At 45.4% G+C, this 22,742-nt stretch overlaps 1 protein-coding gene across 4 annotated transcripts in view; it reads right to left on the minus strand.

Moving 5' to 3' along the window:
* Positions 1–824: 824 nt before the first annotated feature.
* Positions 825–22,742, minus strand: part of slc9a1a (solute carrier family 9 member A1a) — a 35,091-nt gene continuing 13,173 nt past the window's right edge. For 3 of the 4 annotated variants that reach the window (XM_027019918.3, XM_081719812.1, XM_081719807.1), the window contains 11 exons: positions 16,092–16,552; positions 15,596–15,846; positions 14,010–14,227; positions 11,820–12,022; positions 8,660–8,749; positions 7,251–7,321; positions 5,923–6,099; positions 5,503–5,614; positions 5,277–5,378; positions 4,956–5,037; positions 825–4,482 (listed from right to left, as the gene is read on the minus strand). In XM_027019918.3, coding sequence (XP_026875719.3) covers positions 4,184–4,482; positions 4,956–5,037; positions 5,277–5,378; positions 5,503–5,614; positions 5,923–6,099; positions 7,251–7,321; positions 8,660–8,749; positions 11,820–12,022; positions 14,010–14,227; positions 15,596–15,846; positions 16,092–16,552 — 2,066 coding nt within the window. In that variant the 3' untranslated portion in view covers positions 825–4,183. The remainder of the gene's footprint in view (positions 4,483–4,955; positions 5,038–5,276; positions 5,379–5,502; positions 5,615–5,922; positions 6,100–7,250; positions 7,322–8,659; positions 8,750–11,819; positions 12,023–14,009; positions 14,228–15,595; positions 15,847–16,091; positions 16,553–22,742) is intronic. The other variant, XM_027019922.3, reaches the window with a different exon arrangement.

Genomic DNA, 22,742 nt, shown 5'->3' on the forward strand with positions numbered 1-22,742 from the left:
GTGCGCTCCTGACGAGTGGCGCGTCATATGTCTGCACGCGGGTGAGGAGCGCGAGGCCTAAAGCGTTTAATGTCGTGATGTCATTTCCCTTTTAAATGGCACGTCATAAAACATGTCCAAACCGCTCATCTCATGTATCATCTGAACAGTCTCACAACAACGGCATGGAAATGCTTTAGACTGGCGCCAGCTCTCAGCTTTTAAACTAATCGGAGGAAAATAAATACGTCTTTATAAACACAGATCACGTGACTCTCGCGGAACAGGACTGTTTTTAACTCCATAAATCCTATAGAATGGGCCGGGCGACAGATAAATTAATCACCTAAATTTAATAGCGAGACAATTTAAAGGAATACAATTTTGAATGAATAAAGGTTTATGCAGCTCCGGGTACGGACCACTTAGTATTTTTTACGTAGTGATAACTGACAGCATATAAACTTGCTGTTTAAAAAACTACCACGGAAATTCACTCACAATGTGCCTAAATAATACTGCTTATTTTCATTTTCGCTGCAGAAGGGAAACGTATTCATAAACACGTTAAATATATTTTTAAGTGTCCTCGCTTTCCTGAAACATTAAGTGCATGTGTGAGTTTGCGCCTAAATTGCATTATTTTTCAAAATTGCATTATTTTTCAAAATCTTACCCCACCCTTCGTTTCCCTCACCCAATAATAGGCTATTGTGGTGAGTCCACAGCTCCACCTGTTGTTCACATTCCGAATTGCAGCATCACTTTAACAACGCCATTGCGCCGTCTCCAAGTCCTCTCAAAATATTGTCTTAAAAGCACACATTTTAGTAAGTAAAATTGACTACTTTTATTCAGTGAAAACTTTATTGTATTTTTCATTGGATCACAACTGTATGCTAGTTCCAAAAGGTAAAGAAGGATGTATGTATGGAATAAGCCAGGGGACTCCAATACAGTGGACAAGTCTGTAGTGTGGATTGGGCTGTTATTCAGTAAACTCTGATCTATAGCATTTTACATTTTCATAATATAGATTTATTCTTACATGTTTCTCTTGTAAAATAAAATATTTTTTATTGCAAATGCCTTTGCATCATTATTTAAAGTGGAGTAGTCAAAACACAATAATAAGGGAAAAGGCAATAAGCCATTATGTCTGGATAATCAACAACAATCAATACATCTTAAAACACAGATCACACAGAGACAGCTGTGTCAGGGCGTACATTGTCAGCTGAATGAACCGATGTCTGGGAACCTCTCCGCAAGTTCAATCATTAAAGCTCATTCTCTCCTTCCCAGAAGTAAGAACAGGCAGAAGCAAATAAAAAACAAAACAAACAAACAAACAAAGAATCAATATGAATAAAACATCAACAAAATTCAGCTTTTTTTAATGGTACAATATGTAGATTTTTCCATAAGTCCTCATATAATATCCTAATAATAAAATTGTCCTCCACGTGCCACGAAGCAAAGGCTCACAGTGGTCCATTAGCTGGACAGGAAACTCTTCTTCCTGCACTTTTTGGTACCATACCTCTGGACTGGACAGGCCACATCACCAGCCTTGTGAGCTGCGACATACCAGCAAACATGCTGCTCACAGTACATTTAACCCGCTCCTGTTATTGCTTTGTGCTGAACGGCGATGGCTAATGTCAGCGCACTGGTGCTGTGCAGGTTGACGGAGCGAGGCAGAGACGTGGACGAGCGCTCGCACATGCAGCCGGGGGGGTGGGGGAAGCAGCATGAGACGTCAGCTTAGACAACGACAGGACAACGGCTGACGGCGCCTCGTGACGGAAAGCGCTAGAATCACTGTAATCTAAAGGCATCAGGCCTTGGGTGAGATAGATTAGTACTCTGCCTTCTGTGGAGCCAAAAGGTACTGTTATTTCATTTGCATGCGTCTGAGCCGTTAGTCATATACACAGACATAGTAGGAGGTTCAAAATGAACCAGGGAGATGTTACAGTTCAAAATGACAAACCCATTTCTTTAAGCAATTAAAAAACAAACAAACAAACAAACAAAAACAGACATCCATCCGCCAGAATAGGGCCCACGCAGCGCCGGCTATACGACGGGCCAGGTTTGATGGCACGGGCCTGGGTTCGGTCTGACTGCAGACGTGTTCTGTTAAACCTGGGGGTCACTTTCACTGTTGCATACCAAGACAGGATGGGCTGCTGTCCGTCCTCCCCCACAGGGACACCTGCATGTGCTGCGTCTTCGTCCGTCCGCGCCAATCTGGAATGTTCAACCTCAATTATGCCCCCCGTCCCCATGTGCTCTGCATCTCACATACAGATATGCGCGCGCACACACACACACACACACACACACACACACACACACACACACACACACACGAGAGGTCACAGGAAAACGTCGGCAAGCGACATCAGTCAGGTTTACCCCTGCGCACAGGCGACGCCCACCACACCCCACTCCTGGGACAACGGGGACCGACGGGTGTGGGTCTATTACAAACGATGCCACACCATCCCGATCCATCCCACAATCCCCTCCATAGTCCACACTCAACAAACCTTTTCAGTCAACAAAGAAAGCTGCTTCTGCTGAAAGATGTCCCCCGTCCCGTCCCCCACAAGCCTCTGAGGGACGAGCCCAATGTCGTCATGTGTCAGAATTACAACAGCAACATGTAAGACAGAGCAGGCAAACAGATCACGGACGTCATCGGACCTTTAGGTTTTACATGGAAAAAAAAAAAAATTATTTATACATCTCATAATAAAATAAATCTAGTCTACTCTGCATGCAGAATAGTTTTGGACGTCTCAAGTTCCGTTGAGTAACATCTGACGCACCGACGGAACGACGAGTGATTAATACCCTAATCGTTTCCTTCTGGAGTGACACCACATGACGCCGATGTATTGAGGGGAATAAACCAAGCAAAAGGGATTCAAATTGACGCAGACAGCTGGGCCGGCAAGCTCGATAAGCGTCCGTATACTGTATACTTGTATACTGTTTGCACAAAGACATCAGAGACTTGTGACACAAAAGCCGAAGCACTGAACAGACCAAAACCACAAACAGACCAGAAGCAGGTAACCAGAGGCACATGGGTAGAAGTGTTAGTCACAGGTGGTGAGGTGCATTTAGAGGGGATGAAGCCTGTAAGCGAGACACAGTTTATAGTTTATAAAGTAAGAGCACAAAGTTGAATAATCCATCAGTGCGACCACATGGATCACACTGATCCTAAAGTCTGACATGACATTTCTTATGCTAAAGGGCCAGGACTGGATTTGGGTACTACTGCTGAATCGCCACGTTAGTTTATATTTACAAATCACAATAAATCCACAGTTACATTCAGTCTCCTATGAAAACCAACTTGCATTGTGTAACTGAGTTTAAATCCCATTTCCCCTTCTGCATTTAGCTTCATGCCACAAGTGATTAAGCGAGTGTCTGAATCACAAGGCTGTTAGTTGCTGTTAGCTGCTAGAACCACACTTCCAGTCTACACACGCTCCAAAACAAAAAACCAGCAAGGATCGGATCCCAGATCCCACCACACCGGACGTATTCCGATGACAAAATACCACGAGGCACCAGGTTAATATTGCTCCACAGAAGTGAAGGGTTCACTGTGCTAGGTGACAACATCATGCCACACAATGCGATTCAAGTGACACAAACAGTTCGTTGTGATGCACGCTAAAAAGAAAATAAAAAATAAAAACAGACGTAAGCAGAACACTCGTCAGAGACCACAACAGTATGAACCTTTGGTAATGCATAGTTGTGTTTTCCTATTCCAGAGGTTCCTCAAAGCTTTTCTTTGTGTCTTAATAATAACAAGAATGATAAAGCTAGAAAAGAAATGGCTATATTCAACCCTCCCTCCATTCTCTGTTTTGGTTTGCTGACAGTGATTTCTCAACAGTTCTCGTTTTGGCTAACTGCAAAAGTTCGCTTGTGTTCCGCACAGCCCAAATGGAGGAAAAAAGGACAAAAAAAAAAAAAAAATCTCTGAGTCATTTGTCCAAGAAACAGTGGCAATACCAAACCACAAACTCTCGAAACCCCTCGGACATTTTCCAGCGAGAGAGCGCAACAGTGAAGGCAGTTAAACAGCCGGTAGCGTGCATCGCTCACACTCACGCTCGTTCTCTCACACACTCACTCTCACCCCCCCCCCCACCCACCTCCCCCCATCTCAGGGGAGGAACGGCTCGTCCTCTTCACTGGCGGCGGGGCCAGGGTCACTCAGGCAGCGGAGGAGACGCTGCTGCTCCTTCTCACTCTCCGGGTCTTCTGGTCCCTTTCTCGGCTTCTCCTGGGATGAAGGCCTCATCACCAGGCCCTCCTCCTCCTCAGTTTCCCTTGTGACCTGCAGAACAGGCTTTCTGGCCTCCCTGCCGGGGCTGCCCGACTCGGGGCTCTGCGGAGAGGCCAGGTCCACTTTAATGGCAGGGACGTTGTCCGCCGATGGCTTCGCACTCCAGGGCTGAGGGTCTGTGGGCAGATAGGAGAAATGAGAGCAAAATACTGAACAGATCTCCCAGCTGTGCGAGCACCTTGAAAATTAGAACGCAGCAAATGAGCCCACAAAAGTACGAATCCACACCCGAGTCAGAACTACAGACATTCTCAAGTCTTTCCCTGGCCTTGAAACCGACGGGCGATGTTTATCATAAGCAGGTTCATGGCTATTGCACACATTTTGGGAAAATTCAGGGTTAAGCTAATTTAGCTTACTGCTGTTGAACAGTTGTTGTATTCTGAATAATGAATTATTAATTACTGACTGTGAGACAAACATGAGAACTCATTGCATCTTAGCACTGATTATACAATCCTCTTAAAATCCAACTTAATAAACATCTCATATACACTGTGCATTTAGAGAACTCCAAGTATGGAAATGTTTGTGAAAAGTAGAAACGCCCTCCTTAAAAACAAAAACAGCAGTGACGTGTGCAGCTCACCAGAGGAGAGGCGGGCCCTGGTAATGGTGGGAGAGTCCGGGGGCGGGGCCGGCACTGTGAGGTAATTGTTCATCTGTTTGAGCTGATAGTACAGAGACATAATCACGATCATACTCAACTTGTCTTAAAAAGAAACCAAGCAAAGTTCAGCTAGGGTTCCAGTTATTTCCCTTCTAGATTAGTTGGTACAATACACAGATAAACTGTTCATTTTTACTCTGAAGTTCTGAAGATTAAGGGAAAGTTAAGACAAATTAAGTTAAGGCATAAAACGCGTCCCTCCTATAGTCCCAGTGTCTGTGCCCCTTCCTGCAAGTTCACCTTCTTCTCCAGTTCTATCACCTTTTTCCTCTTCATAATGAGCTCAGTGAAGCCGTCCTCGTATGGGTCAGCGATCAGTGTGTGTCTGTTATAGGACTGCAACTGGAAATCAAAAAGACAAAAACACTAAAAATTACTGGAACTATTACTGCTGCAAACAATAATAATGTTCACTACTATTTTAAGTGTTACTAGAGAGGTCACAGAGGGTACCGGCTGGACTCACCCTCTGGCGTGTCCTCTGCAGGTTGGTGCGTAGAATCTTCCGGATCTCCTCCTCCCGACCCTTTGATATCTGAGGCAGCACTCTCTCCGGAGGCTTCTTGGGTTGGATGTTTCTACAGAAGGGGATAGAAAAAGACAACACTGTAAAATGTATAGAAATAAATCAACCACTGTCTGATTTAACGTGTTTTGTCCATGTTGCTAATATTTATAAGCAAAGTTCTTCGAACCGGAGGCGGTTCACATATCAAGATTGAAATGAATCACACATGGTTTAGTTACTCTATGGAACACATCCGAATCCCAGCCACAATAAACTACTGCTCATATTTCAAGGTAGAAACTAAGGTTAAACAGAGAACAAAAGGTCTCATGGCTGAGGATGAGGAGTGCCGGGCGAGGAAGGTGGAAGGCCCCTCACTGCATGGAGACGGTGGAGGGCATGGCGGACGGCAGCTTGACCCCGCCTCCGCTCTCCACCAGCTCAATGGCCTGCTTCATCTCCATCTTGTGGTAGAAGGCGATCAGCTGGGGCTCCTTGGCACGGTCTCCAGCAATCAGACACTTCTTCACATACTTCTTATTGAAGCGGTTGAGCCTGTTAAGGGCACACAGAGTGAGAGAGTGAGATGGACAGACGGATAGACAGAGAATGAATAAGAAATAGAAAGAAAGAAGCGCATTAGGTTTTTGATGCCGAGCTTCTCCGGAGCTGTGGAGGAGTCCTGTGCAGGGTTATATTGTTTTTTTGTTTTTTTTTTTCTGCTGAGCTCCAGATAATGAGCTCCAGGCTGGAGGCACGTTAGGTCGTGGACGGGTCTCTCCGATCGATCCTGGGCCTCTGAAGGTCAGTACCAGTGTGCAGCTCATGAGGCATGAGGGTGTACTGCTCCTGGAGAGCATAATCACTCAACCTCCTTCCAACAGCCTTGGCCATCTTTGATCGGTCCTCGGATCAGAAAGAGGAAGCTTCGAGGAGGAGAAAGACTGACAATTGCTAAAAGTTACACTGTAACTGAATTCCGCCTCTTAACAGGCCGTCCGTCAAGATGGATATCGATGCATGCGGCATCAGACCACGGAACAGTTCATCTCCTGGTCCCGGCACGCCTCAGCCATCCCAGGCTCTGCCACTGTGCTGGGATCTGGACGGATTTGACTCATTGTTACTCAAAACCGCAGAAACCTGCCAGCCCGTCGATGTATTTGAAACCCTGCACTTTGGCGTGGTCTCGGACTCACGGGGCCTCATCTGGTTCACGGAAGGGCTCAAACCCCAGATGTCAGCAGTCTCAACTTTAGGCCTGAAGGGACGAAGCTCCGCCCCTCGACCAGCTCCTCCCCTCAGGGCTCTCCTAGGTGAGTGGCTCAGCGCTGAGTGAGCCCACCACCTCCGCTGCTGCCATGGTGACATTATTGCTTCCATGGCGATGCTATATTAAGAACGCTAACGTTTTCCCCACACACAGCTGCACAAGAGGCAGTAATGAGGCACTCATCAGTGATCATTTTGCAGTATTTGTGAGGTACCTCAGTACCGATGTGATATAATACTTCTCGGGTACATTCAGAAACACTCTCTCTCCCACACACCCACCCACCAAAACATCTGCATTTGAGAAAGCTGGAAGAAAAGCATGTTATCTCCACATATGCATAAATTTAACTATAATCCAAAATGCTTGGAAAATACTCCCATTATAACCAACTCCAGAGATAAAGCACAATCAAAAGTCTGTTGGTACACACTTGTCCTTCCAGTGGTGGTGGCCATAGTGTCCACAGACGTCCTCGATGCCCGTCAGCAGGTGGTCCAAGAACTGTGAGAACAAAAGAGTAGAAGAGAGCGAAGCTCAGTGTCAGACCGTAACGCACCTCAGCCTCTACAGAGACACAGGGTGGCAGTGGAGAACAGGCCTCACGCCAGTCTCAGCATGGAAAGAACGAGAAAACCGCCTAGCCAACCGTCGCCACGGCAATGTACACACTCTGGCCCGAAGGACTCTGGGTGTGTCGGTCCTGCTTCTGAAGCGGTTCCATGAGAGGCATGCTGGGACGTGCAGTAGTCGTGATGGCAACGCTCGCCCTGGCATTCAGACGCCGGTGACGCACACGTTTACAGCACAAATAAATTATGCCGGTGAATGCAAGTTACAGTCACGAGCTTATCGGAATGCACACTACACCCAGACTGCGGCACAGCCGAGTGTTCAGAAGCCAAGCCTCTGACCCAATGGCCGTTTCCTGCTGCCTTTCACAGACAGGCTGTACTTAAAGGGTGGAAGTTAAGAATGCGTCTCCCCAGTGTAATGACTCAGTGACACCTTCAACACCCCGAGGCTTCTTCTGTGTGTGTGTGTCTGTGCACGCGTGTGTTGGATGTGCAAACACGCCTCTGGTCTGCGGATCTCCCTCAGTCTAAGCATTCCCGAGGCATTCTGAGAGCGAGTGAGTGAGCAGGTTGCATGCTGGCAGCATAGCTGCACTGGTGGTGATGATTTGGGATGTGCCTGGGGCAGTGCAGGTGTGGCCAGTGGTCGAAATCTGACTTGCAAATAATTACCCAAAGCAGTGCTAGCCTTAGGTAGAAACAGGAAGCTACAAACAGAGATAGTTTTAGAAGGGTGGCCGGGAGCTCCAGTACCAGTCAAATGAAGCCAGCGTTTGGTGTAGCTCTGTCTGAACGCTGCACCTGTAACACGGTAAGCTTTTATGTCTTCAACACTGCACACTGTTTAAGAACAACCCAAAGGCAAAGACATCAGCTGGAGTCTTTTAACTCCCTTACTGAAGGCACACTGCAGTGTTGTTTATGAAAACAGAGGACATTTCACAACTAGCCAGCAGATGGCGATCAAATACACACAATGGTACAAGAGGAGCCTGAGAAGGAAAAACAAATCTGGCAACTCTGTGAGGTCAAATATAAAGACGTTCTCATTTTGCTTCATGCGTTCCCTAAGGGCCTTGTCCTCTGTAACCCTGAGGCTGGAGGGAAGAGTTTCCCATCAATTCCCACCCAGCAGTTCTGGCGTGCTGCCCCATTCTGAACTTAAAGGCAGAATTGGCGTCCGATCGGGCCAGGTCTCGAGCGTGCAGACAGACGGGGTGTAGCAGCGAGAGAGGTGCGAAGACGCCGAGACGAGATCTGACGTTACCTGGGTGTGGATCTCCTCGTTGATGGAACGTTTGGTCTCCTGTTTTTTCTTAACAGCAAGCAGGTCAACCAGAGGTCGAATGGTCATGCCCTAGAATGACACAAACACAAAGAATATGAGAAAGAAAAAAAAGAATTCATTTTATGTAGACATGTGGCTACTGTGCTGCAGTTCACTACATCCTGTTCTATACCGCGCATTCTCTGATGCATACAGTACCCTGAAGCACCCTGACAACATCCAGGTTTCCAGCCTCTGCCCTGAAGTGGCCTTGAAGTCCCTTAGTGACCAAGCCCTCCATGAGGTGACCCTGGTGTCCCCCTGGAAAACACTAAACCCAGGGAGTCTTCAGCGTCCTCACTCCATCTAGATACCCTGGTGGATTCCCAGTGCCTGCTGGCCTGTAACAGAGTGTGCAGCAGCCCTGGAATACCTGATGCACGCATATGGGACAGGATCAAGGCCCAGACTGGACCGAACTGGGAGCCACGGAGCTGTACTGCTAAGTGCGGGTGTGTTCGGAGATGATGGGAACTGGCAGGCCTCTGGCCCCTCACGACCCTGGCCCCTCACGACCCTGGCCCAGGGTAGGAGCGCACAGCATCTATCTGACCAAACCCCAGGCCATGGTGTTAGACGCCTCTGATGACTTGATCCTCTCCCTCCGGCTCAGAGCAACAATCTGGGTATGACAGCTGCCAGCTAGGCAAGTCACAGCATGTCTTCAACTTCCAAGGCCAAAATTCTCCCATGAAACCTAGCTGACCAATAACTACGGTGGCAGGGAGGTATAGGAGTGGTGATGATGGAAAATTAGCCACACCTCAAAAACTGTCAATCACCCACAAACCCTCACATACACAGAACAGGTTCACATGCATTTTCAGTGATCAATTTTGTGTCACACAGAATACATTCAATTAAACTTTTAATTTGATGAACAGAACTGATGAATGAACTCTGTATCAACTGGAAACAGGAATATGAAACTATTCTATAACGACATTCAAGTTTAACTGAAATGTCAAAATGCGCATCGGTACACTAAAAGAATGCAATATATAGGGGATTTATTCAAAGGCATCAATATATTGTTACACCTCTGTCACTTCTCTTCAGGCCCACTGGCTGTGGGTCTTTGCACCAGGTGCTATGGGTGTCTCTCAAGGTCGTTGGACAGTGCATATAACCGCAAACACACAGAAAATAAATGCACCTAATGAAACACACACACACACACACACACACACACACACACACACACACACACACACACACACACACACACACACACACACACACACACACACACACACAGTAAACTCACTCCACCTTCCAAATTTTCCTAGTTCTGACAACCACACCTACCCAGTCTGTCAGACTCCCCCTAGTGTGAGCCACGATCCACTTGATGAAACCACGTGGGGCTATGCAACCATTTAGCCTGTCTTCTTTTCCATTCCATGTTGGTGTGAGTGTGTGTGTGTGACATTATGCTTAAAACCACGCACACACACATACACACCTACAGTGCATGAGTGTTTCTATGCTGAATGGGATTTTTCATGATGATGCTGTGTGTGAGGTCGTAGATGCTGTCGCTGCAGGCTAACAGCTAACAGCTAGCAGCTATAAGCCAACAGCCAACACCTAGCCCTGCACAGCAACAAAATCTAACCCCCTCCTCAGCGGTCGAGCTCTTGCAGTCTCGGCTAAAATCCGCTACTACTAAAAACACAAACTGGGTCTGATGTCTATAGCCTAACCCATGTTCTACTACATAATTAAACTCCAGTGCCCTCGCTTCATAAGTTCGGTTTCTCCTCCCGCAGTGCAAGTAAGAGGAGCTTAGTGGTGAGTGCGCTTCACACTGCGTAAAAAAAAAAAAATAATTAAAAAAAATTTAAAAAATAACAGGACTCAAGTGCATGACACAATCACTGACCCTCAACCGATCAGTTCGGCTCCCTCATGTGTACACGACCAACAGTCAATGTGGAAACAACAGTCCATGCTGCTACACGATGGCTCCCATCACAGCCCAACAGCCATGAAGTTTGCGCAAAACTAGCCAAAGATGGAAGGGATGAGAGAAAATCCTGCCATGGTTCTCTTCCACTCAGTGGGTCACACCAAATATTCCCACATGCTGGCTTGAGCAAAGGTTAACAATACTGGGAGGAGCTTTGCTTTTTGAATGTTTTCATTCTGAAGTGTCTGTGAAACAGCAGAGCCTACTGGGACATAATTATTACAACACATTTATTACATAGGACACATGTAACAGTGTAATAGTAATATCACTGCAAGTCCTAGCATTTACACTATAGTAGCCAATTATTTGTATAACAATGCCTTTAAGGAAACTGGATTCACCGTAACAATCTTTCTTTAAGTCTGAGGGCTCGTTCCAGATTGAGAAGGATCTTGGGTTAGGTTATATTGGAAGACTCTTCTGTTCATATCTGGCATTTGTTGTAGATAAAACTATCATCATCATCATCATCTCATAAGCCAGTCCTGCCATCAGCGTCAATGGCACCAACACAACCAGAGCTAAAAGTGGCTCTGGAACAGGCCGAAATGAATCATTCAACTTGCACTTTGGAAAGAGGCAGGCTTCCAAACACCCTCAGTGTTCAGATCACATGCCAAACCGCAAACCTCAGCACACCTTCCTGCAGGCCACGATGGCAAAATTCCACAGCCACGTGCACGCTTCACTCCCTGCTCAGTCCACGCGAGAGCAGAACTCAGCAAAAACGGAAGCTCCTTGAAATTGCTGCCTTGAAACTAATTCATCCATGAAATTCAGAAATTGTTGACTGTTTGAAGAGGTCCAGGGAGATCAGTTAATACTGAAGGCAGTTTGCAGCAGTAGGTTCCTCTAGAAGGGATTATACTGGTTAGCAATATAACAACTCCAATTTAAGATGAGGTGAGCAAAGTTGATTTCACATAAATTCTATTTATATTTGAATATGAATTCCAGCTCTCTGGAGCACTGTTAAAGTTCACAAACTCACAATTAGGAATGTAGTGCTAAGTTGTTTTTGTCAAACCTTTTCGGACAAACTATGAAATGGTTGCCGGACTTTTCACAGTAAAATTCACATAGCAGACAGGGTTCAGGGCTATGAAAACACGCCTTAGCACTCACCTGCACAAAGACAGTGAAGAAGATGACGGTGATGATGGCAATGAGGAACATATCCCTCATGGGGAAATGGTCTGTGTTGAGTAGATACCCCAGGGAGAAGGCAATTGCCCCTCGTAGGCCACCGTAGGCTATGATGAACTGGTCCTTAGTGGTGAGCTTCACTATGCGGAATTTATTGATCACGTAGGTCAAAAAGATGACACCTGGGGAGGGATAGAAAATTGCCAACCTGTCATGGGGAGGAAATTAAGCTTTGATACAACCGAACCGGTAGATCTGGTTACCTGTCCTCAAAGGCCTATGTATGGCTCATCATCCTGTCCCTGAATGGACACACCAGATTCCACTCAGTAGATAGATGGAGGTAGAACTTGCCTCCTATCCTGGGAAGATTTCCCATCAGGCTTAAGAACTACAGTTGTATATCACTTGGTTTCATGCCATATGGATAATTAGGACTGATTAACAGCAGTGGCGGAGCAGTTCTCTAACTCATGTTGCGATTCGTGGCTGCTTCTCCGTCCACACGGAGCACAAGCATGTGTTCTGCTGTCTGGAGTCTCACTAGCAGCGACCCAGAAAGGCTTTGCACTTGGTCGTCAGTGCAGATGGGTCCACACTTAGATAAAGGACAGCATGACTGACGTCTGCAGGGCACTGTCTGAGAAGCTGACCGATGAACCCGTACCACCAAGCAGAAAACGCCGTCATCATGACACATCGGCATAGTCACACAGGACATCAGCTAAGGAACGTGATGGATGACGCACTACGCGATGCTGAGATGGTTTTAGCTACCGCGTCGTTTCCTCTCTGAAGCACACAATCTTATGTAGTCATTTTATGAGACGTGTTTCCTGTAAGGAGGAACACTGGTTAAAAGCCCCTTTGATTCAAACCACTCATTTGCCTCCATGTCTGCAATTCACAGTTTCCCACAGCAGTCTGCCATGACCCCTATCTGAGGTCGTGTCCGCCTCTCCACCCCTAGCTGAGATTATGTCCATGTCCACCTCATGGCAGGGGTTGGCTGTATAAGGCCCACAGCTACTGATTCCACTGCTATAATCAGTTGGTGTCAGTCTTAAAACAACTGATTAGCTGTATCGGGTGTGATCCTGCATGGCTGGAAGAAAACCTCCCAAGGGATAAACCCAAGACCAAGACCAATCCCCCAAGACCAATCCCAAAATCAATCCCAAAATCAATCCCAAACCCCAACCCCAGCCAGATAAAAAAATCCTGTTTTACATTTAGCTATCTTAGTTCAGCTTTGGCTAGCATGCAGCACGCTGTATCTGTTGAGTGCAACAGAGCGCAGAATCTCATTAGCATCACGGCTTTAGGCAAGCTTGCTTTAACTCCAGATGTGCCCAGCACAGCAGACAAATGCGGAGCATTTCCTTGCTTACTTTGTTTTATTAACAACGACTTGAAAACATGAAAGGAATGCATTTTGTAAGCATGCTTCTAACATGGCCGCAGAGCCTAGACACACGTCGTATAGGCGCAGCTGCACTGCGCAACATGCTTGGTACAGGAAGTTGAATTCCAGTCGCTGCCACATGAGCAAGGGAAAGCTCCAGTCGACATTTTATTTTGGGGGTGATTTGGATTAGTGGACATATTTGATGAACAAGTAAATTTAAAGATGACTGTGGCTTCAGCGTTCAAAATGCAATGTTCTAAAGCGGCATTCGAATACCACCGGTGGGATTGTACTATCCAGGGACCAGCCACTGCAAATCTGGCTATCTGGCCTGTAACGTGGGAAAGGGTTTTCACAACAAACAAACAAACAAACAAACAAACAAACAAACAAAAACCATTCAGCCACGGAGCTAACACTGAGGAGAAGAAGTAGTGCAAACCAGAAAGGGGGAAGCAGACAGGAGATGCTCACACAGGCACAGAAAGTCATGCTTGTTGCACAATTTGGCCCATTCCAATGGCCAGTGAGTCAGCACTGCAAAGCCCCCGATTACCTGGCACCTGGCTTAAGCACAATAAGAACCTGGTTGCTTGTACAAAGCAATGGACTATGTTACCGTGTGAAAGCTAAAGCCTGGCACACACACACACGCGCATTCAGTCGAAGCCAGAAACAGACAAGCCAAATAAACCTTTTGACTCCCTGACAGTCCGAGACCAATATGGCAGCCAATACCAAGGCACATTGGTTTAACTCACCAAGAACACGAGCTACCATACACACGATGACCGTCACCGTGACGAACGTCCAGTTCCACTTGTGATTACCGGCGACCGTGGACACACCCAGGAAGATGAAGATGAGCGTCTCGCTCACGCTGCTCAACATTTTCAGGAAGTACTTGATGGTGGTGTGGGACTTGTGGGATATGTTGGCCTCCATGTAGGGCCGCATGACCACACCACACGCGATTAACCTGCAAATGGATACACAGGAGGGAAACGGGCCAAAATCCCTTCACATCTGGTCATAGACACTCAGGCATCAAGTCCAAAGCTGTTCTAGATAATACTACCAAATCAGCCGCACTGTGGTCATTATCTGCTTATAAAGAAGTGTCTTTAGCTGGGATAGACTGTCTGAAGGTTCATCCCTCTCCCTTAAGCTTGAGAAAAGAAAGTAAATAGCAATTACAACAACAGACATTGTGAGCATAAATGCTCGTGATCCAGGACTTCTTTATCAGGCACTTCTTTTCCCTGCTCCGGTGTTGCTGGATCAACTCGTACTTCTCAACATCACTTTGCTACAGTTACTATTATTGCTGATTTTTCTTTTTTTAAATCCTTAGATTCACATTAAAACCTGGATCCAGAATTCCGTTTTCTGAAATGAGGTCCTCATGATTCATTTTCAGAAAGAAAGTTTAGTATGTAAGACACTGATGATCTAAGCAAACATGCAACAGCAGACCCAGCAAGCAAGCAGCACAGGTTTCCTGACAGGCAGAAGACCACAACCCTTGAGGTTCATGTTATAAGTGTTCGCTGCTCTGGTGAGCACCGTTTCCTCTCCCCTGAGCAAAGCATATAGTCTTGCTTTGGCCAACTTGCATAACTGTCAAGCCTGCATGTGTCACTACGAATCATCTTGCTTGGATTTAGTATAGGCATTTTAAATCTAGACTATTAATATAATATTGTCCTCATGACAGCACCTTTACTGCAAGGTATTTTTATTTTATGCATCTGATTTGGCAAATCAAACATCTCCTTGATAATACTGCTTCCTTCAACACTTTTCCTAAGCTTATGCATCTAATATACGTAAACATCTAATACATATTATATATGCTATACAACCCCCAATTTCTTAATAATCTTTGCAAAGATATGACTTTAATCATCACTACAATAGGGGTCGACAGAATAATGTTACCTTATTGTTAGCACTAACTCTGATCACAATATCTAGAAACAATGATTTAGAAACAAATTGCAAACTAAAATTACATAAAGTGGGTAAACCACAAATAGCAGTGATTTTAATGATCAAATTCAAACTACATATAGTACAAGTGCAGAGGGGGCATAAATTCACAGGCATTTTTTCACATCAGTGCCAAATTCAATGTCTCAGATGTGCTCTTCCTAGGATATACTAGTATAGTGTCAATCTTATATGTTCTGTCAGTAAATATGTTAGCATAGTGTCAGTGGCATGCACAAATGTTGTTGCTGTGTACTACAATATACAATTAATTACTGTCAAAATCATAGATTTTTCTTTTTTTTTTTTTTATCACACATTTAATTTATAATACCAACTATTGGCTGGAACTTACGCCATGATGCCAGACAGGTGAAACACTTCAGCGGAGAGGTAAGCCATGTAGCTGTAGACAAAGACGAAGAGCGGCTCAATGACACGGATGTGTGAGGTGAAGCGAGAGGTGAACGCCGCCAGGAGGCCATAGATGGCGCCCACCAGGATGCCACCAAGGGACACCACCAGGAAGCACACGATGCCCAGGAACACGTCGATAAAAGTCACCTGGCCCACATGTGCATACTCCTCAAACAGGTGATACAGCACCTGGGAGGTGTAGGTGGGAGGAGGTTATAGACATGCGTCTAGCTTGTCATGAGATCTCCAAAAGCCATTTTTAGGCTCTAGATTGCAAACATACAATATTTTATAAGAAAGCACAACATTTCTCAAAATGACCCTGTGAAATACATCAAAATGCCTGAGTAAACAAAAGATGTTTCTTTTTGCTTTTGGTCTTGGAGAACAGACAAACAAGCACAGGCCCCACGGGTGTGCCTTGGAGCACTCACCACGGTGACGGCGTCATTGAGCAGCGACTCCCCAAAGACAAGGATATGTAGGAGCTCATTGATATGAATTTCCTCGAACACGGCGAGAACCGCCACAGGGTCCACGGCTGAAATGATGGCTCCAAAAAGCAAGCAGGGCAGCAGGGTAACTCTGGACAAGTTTGTGCCCTCGATCTGGCACACCCCATACAGCACACCGCCAATGAAGAAGGAGTTCCATAGGGTACCTACAACTGCAAACATGAGGATAGTGCCCAGGTTCTCAGAGAAGGGCCTTATGGGTAAGAAGTAGCCAGCGTCTAGGATGATGGGGGGCAGAAGGTAGAAGAAGAAGAGTCTGGAGCTCAGCAAAAGGGGGTTCTGTCCAATGAGCTTGAGCAGCATCCCCAACAGTAGGCCAACCACGATCAGCAGACAGCTCTCCGGCACGATGGACGACAAGCGAGGTATTAGGTGGAACCCTGCAGTTCAGATGGGTAGAGAGGTAGTGGTAGAGGGAGAGAGAACAGCAAAATGAGACACTAGCACAGTGTGGGTGATAATTATGTATCTGTCAAACCTTAACTTGCCCTAAAACTGAAATCTGAATGTGTGACTAGTACAGACTGACTCACACTAGTAGATGCAATGGCATTTTTAACAAAAAATAGGAAGAGACACTATAAGATGATAATGCACGGCGGTACGAGTGAAGCATGAGTGTGAGTATGAAACATCCTCATTCATTGTACCCATAGGAAGATGCATGCGTGAGCACAGACCTCAGACATCCTAATTGGTTTTGAAGTGAGCTAGACCGCGTTAAATTATTTAGTCAATAATGCGCATTAATCCAACATGTCCGTGACACCAGGTAGGTCAACCCACTGAAAATGACCGCAGGAGATTTTCTTATTCTGAATAAGTCAATTTATGAGCTTAGTCCAGTTTTCTTTAGAAAGCAAACAAGCCATTTACACATACACACCCACACGATACAATACAAGACTGTCTAGATAATAGCCTAGTTTTTTAACATAGCTTAGTAATTAACATTTTTCCAACCCATGGAAAACTGCATGATTTAGTAATTGTCCCAAACATTCAAATCTCCACAGATTTGATTAATTATTCCTGTACAATAGATAATGCCCAGTCTTCACAGGTTGTGCACAGAGGCCTTAGGTTAAAGAAGCTAGACAGAACACATATAGAGAGAGCATTAACAGATCTGCTATAGCCATTCTGCTTCTGCACGTCTGCAAGCAAGCATGTCCCTCGCAGGCCAATCCAGCACACTCATGTACACCCACGAATGCTGGACTGACCAGTCCAGCCAGAAGCATCTCGGGCCGCTAGCTCTGACTCAGCACCCGTCGCACTGGCCCGGCGCCTAGGCACGAAGCAGCCCTCTGAGAACGCCCTAATCCCTGGCACAAAGAGCGCCTGGAAAAATCTGAAATCCGAACCTTAGCATCACAAGTGTCCAGGGCACAGGCTCGCACACCAGCCACAGCCTGGGGGGCACAACATCCACTCCTTAACACATCCACGTACCACCAAGCTGAATGCCCAATTAATGCCAGGTCGTTAGCCCTGAGTAAACGCCAGCATCACCGAAACATACAAAAATCACTTTGCTAATAAGAAGCTTTTCAGCTGTGATGCTGTTATACAATTTCATATTAATATCATGTCTACTTCTCCCACCTTTAACCTGTGTTAATGAGATTGTGGAAGAAGCTAAATTTTCAGAGTGAATGGCTCCTTCTTAGAAGCAGGACTGGGTAACACAACAACCCTTTACTGCAGTAGACAACCTGATACCGTGTGGAATTTTCAGCATGACACAGCCATACCTTCAACACCAGGAGTAAACCCAGCTGGGATCTGGGCTTCCAAAAATTATTTTTTATTTTTTTCCAATTGGCACAGACCAACATGCGGTCAGCAGCCTGCTGCTAATTACACTGCATGGCTACTTAACATGCACGACTCTACCCCGTCATCTGCCTCGGTGTGCTAAATGTTATTCATCGCCTGCTGTGCATACGTAGTGTGCCTTTATCTGGCGCCAGTCCATCTGTGGCTGTATGAACAGATAGTTGCAAGACATGCTTTGCTGGTGGAAACTCAGTGAAGTAGATCGGTATGTTTGCAAATCATCAGCTTATCTGCAAATCATACGCCACAGTACAGACAGACCAGACTGCACTCAAACACAGTTCAGCAAAACTAGGGCTGTGTGATATTATTTGCCATTCGATATCGCAATAATAGTCTTCACAATACTGATCACACAGAAGGTTGCAAAACACATGAGGTCTCTTATGTACAGTATTTCTCTTTTTGCCTGTGCTGCACAATCCTGCCCAACCTCAGATTCCATAGATGAACGTTCACTGGGCACTTTCATGAATCAAACCACTCATGATCCAAGAAGCTTAAATAGTTTGGGTAAGAATACAGCAGGGCAATCCTTCATCACAACACATTAAGGAATCACATCTTATGTCGTTACTACATACAAAGCATATCATAACAGCATATGGCAATCAAATTGCAATAAAGTATTTTTCTCAGCATTATGCAATCTTATTTGAAACCCAAACAAGTTGCTTATCAGACAGAAATGAATGGGTTTTTTTTAAGTGTTTGTAAGTTAAAGTTTTCTCCATCTAGAAAATGGAGGCCTACACCTTTACATGTTTGAGAGGAACAGGCCCAAACAAAGACTGCTGCTCACAATTTCATGCCACGCTACATCACAATGGCCCAAAGGCCATGACTGCATCATGCTGCTCGTCTCAGGTTTATTAGTGAAAGAGAGCAAAAGTCATGATTCCATGGCTCCTGCCAAGCACTGCATCCATACGGCACAGAGAGCTTTCACACACATCATCTACAGTGTTCTCACAGTATAATCTATCCTCTTTTGCTACTAAAAGGGCCCCTTGTGGCTGTTCTATGTGCTGTGGTTAATTGTGCGGATAAATCATGTTCTGCTAAACAGATTCTCCCAACAACTGGGTGAGGCAACAAGCTCGATTAAATACACGTTAATAGCCCGCCACCGAAGGAAAAGAAGAGACTTAGGCAAACGCCACATGCTGGGCAGCAGAAGGACTTCAGCACAGCCGCAATGTGAACCCCTATTAACATTCTAGGTGGATCTCCCTTTAGATTAGCTCTTATTTCTTAATTTTAAACAAAGTGTATTTTTGTCCTTGTGCCAGGTGAGCCAAAGTGCATGTGCAGAACAGCCTGCATATACAGCACATTCAAAATCATCTCAAACAGAGCAATTACAGCTGCTCTGTAGCGACTCTGCTATGATGTGATTAAACCCATGCCGGATTTACGAGCAATTTCCCAACCCTTGCCATAAATCAACACATCACCTAACTCAACTCGCTGTCTACAGAGAAGTCTAGGTTAGGAAAAGATGCTAGGTTTTAGCTCTAACACTACTGCACTCTGAAGTGATTCCTTACCTTAAAGATGCTGTAAATTTATTTTCTTAACATTTCAGCTAAATTGTACGTCCTGGTTGTTACTGCTAAAACAGTGTGGGTTAGTTAACCACCAAACTTCTATACAAAAAACTTTCCGCATGGTCTAGCTGAATTAACTCATGAGGAAAGTTCTCAACCATATTTGTCACGAATGCTTCAGTTGTAGAATTTCAGTGTAAGCACTAAGAGTGCACGTCTTTGCAGGAACGGGGACAAACGTCAGGCAGGAGAAGATCTGGACAATGACGGACTTTAGCAAGAACCAGAACATAGATTACAGCAGTTTACAGACACACCAGCCCTAAAAAAAAAAGAAAAGAAAAAAAAAAAAAAAAAAAGAATTGCAATCAATGCAAGGCTATGAGGCAAATTCACATTTCAAATTCACATTTTTGCACTTAAACTTACATTTAATCATTTGGAGTAATGGTGGCACATTTATGGTTTTGAGCGTAAAGAGCTGTAAGAGAAGGACAGAGTCTGATCTTGAATCAACACTCCCAGTGTAAGATAGGCTAGGAATACAGCAGACTTTGAGCCATGGTTCAGTGTATGGCTGAATGACTCCCTTCTTAGGCCAGTAGCATTCGGTCTCAATATCCCACTCTGGCACAAATGGCGGGTAAGACAGGACAAGACATCCTGTTGAAGAAACGATATTTGCATATTGCATTTAAGCCCTTTTATATTCAATTATTCAGAAGGCATATTGGCATTGATTGAGTGAATCTGTGTAAAAGATGTCAGTCTATATACATGACTATCAGAAATGATTATTACATTACAAGGACGTGAAGGTTTTTTGGGGTTTTTTTCCTCCTCCAATTCAAAAGGCACTGAAGTGAATAATTACTGAAGCTCATTCAACATACAGATGGGAGTTGGTACGCCTTGAGCAGAGAGACAAACAAAAGCGCCCACAGCAGCTACCAGCTGAGTGGTGGAAATGTAGAGGAAGTATGAAGCAACTCACCCATACAAGGCCCCATCTGCCACACAACGAAACAATCAGACGAATATACACACACTGGCACGCACGGACATACACTCACGCACACTCGCACGCACACACGGCCCCTTTGAAAGTTCAGGCTAAAGTCTCCCACACCCTGCCTTCTGTAGAAGCCTGAGTCAGGGATACGTGAGGCCCTCAGGGAATGGCTTCTATTTCAGGAAGAAACTCCATTATTCTGTTATGTTACGAAAGCACTAAAAGGGACGGACACTTACATACACATAACAAAACTCACATAGCATGTTAGATATACGACACTGGAGATATACGACGGAATCAGACTTGTTTTCTGTATGAAAAAGAAATTACTTTAGCATTTTTACTTGTACATTAGTTTTGAAGGTATGAAGCAGCACAGAGTGTACTATAATCACAAGCTGTGGGAATGATGATGGTTAAAAACCTCTTAACTTGAAGGACTTGTCACATATTTGCAAAGCTTCTTAGACCAGAATTACTCATCCAGCATCAGTTTTAAGATAACCATCACCATAAACGGGGCAGAAGACTGATTCCAAACCAGGTATTAGACCAGTGATGCAGTAGGCCGTGGGCACATTTTAAAATGGTTGCTGTTTAAGGTTTGAGGATGAACCTCAAATGTGTCTCTCTCCAAGAAGTGAACAAGTAACATAAGAATAGATCTATGAGTTAGAGGTAGTCACAGCAAGTGTCTGAGAAAATTGAGTAGACATCATAATTAGACAGTGTCAGCGTGAGAGGGAGAGAGCTCAAGAGTAAGAGGGTGAGCGAGCAAGCCAAGGAAGGAGGGGGGGGGAAAGATGCTGATCAAGAGTGTGACCACCAGAGCCTGAACAGTAAAATTACCCACCATGCTTTGCTGTTCCCATGCCAACACAAAAGAACCGTAGACCTGCTTGCTTTATTGGGAATTAGAAAGAAAGAAAAGAGCGGGTGACTCATCGGCGCCCTCTGCCAGCACTCCTGAAAGGACGGCCCCGTCCCCTCCACCGCTCTGGGCCCTAGTCTTCCTTAATGCAGTCACACCGCCCACGCACACAGAACCGGCTATAGAAGTGCCACCAGACAGGCGGAAAGAGCCAGGGAAGCTGCATGGAAATTGTAACGAACAGGGGGCTCTAAGCCAAACAGGCAAGGGTTTGTCCACCTCGATCAAAACACGACCTGGCCACATTCTTCAGCAGCTGCTTTGTATCTGACAAGGTCCCGAGGGCGTCCTGCCATCCAGTGAAGTTCACTGTTCACACTTGGCTTTGGTTTTGTTGATCAGCAATGAACGACAGGGTGCACAAGTCAAGCCACTGGGTAAAATCTTGACTTTAAAACAAACAAAAACAACTGATTGAGCCACACAATCCTGACCTCAGCCAGTTTAAATAATGCACTCAAGAGTTTACAACCCCACAGCATTAAAAAGACGTCGTCCAGGAATCTCTCCCGAGTCACTTCAAATTTTAAGAGTGGCATGAGGCGGACGACATGAGACAGACATCGTCTCCATTACTGAAAGCATATTTATTTATCACTGTTCTCAGGAAAATCTGCTGACCCAAGGCTGGCTCGTCACTGCCTGCACATCTCTGTTCACTGGAGATTAAAGGGTGAAAACTAATGTTAGATCAGCACTGTCGCTGTCTAGATTACTGGGATTTTCAGACAGCGGTCTGAGATTTGCTGTGGTGTCCTCACGTGGCTGCATCTCAGGGCTGCACAGTGTAAAGTCCTGATGAATGCTTCCATCGTATCTGTAGGTAACGCTACAGAGGGCAAAAGACCGATCAGCACTCGGTGGAAGCTTCCCCTCCGGCGTCCTGTATCCCGCCAACAGCTATCCCGCGAGGCTAGTGCGGAAAATGTGGGAAACCTCAGCGCTATTCATCATGCATAAGAAAAACAAATGGAGACTTATGCCGTGCCTTGCCGAGGAATGTGATTCTTCAGGTTATGGAGCAGGGTTTCCACATCCCTCTATCCGGTTACGCCCAACCACACCATCAGAGATTCTCAGACAAAGCAGACAGTCTCAAACCCAGCCCTGGTAAACTCTACAGTGACGTCTGGCTTAGGTACAATTAGTCTGCAGAATCAGTCAGAGTAACCAGTGTGATTGGTTACACATCTTGCCACGTCATCTCACAATTTGGCAGGAGAAAATAAGTA

This window comes from Electrophorus electricus, chromosome 1, assembly GCF_041902795.1.
Source record: "Electrophorus electricus isolate QZ-2024a chromosome 1, ASM4190279v1, whole genome shotgun sequence".
Lineage (NCBI taxonomy): Eukaryota > Metazoa > Chordata > Actinopteri > Gymnotiformes > Gymnotidae > Electrophorus > Electrophorus electricus.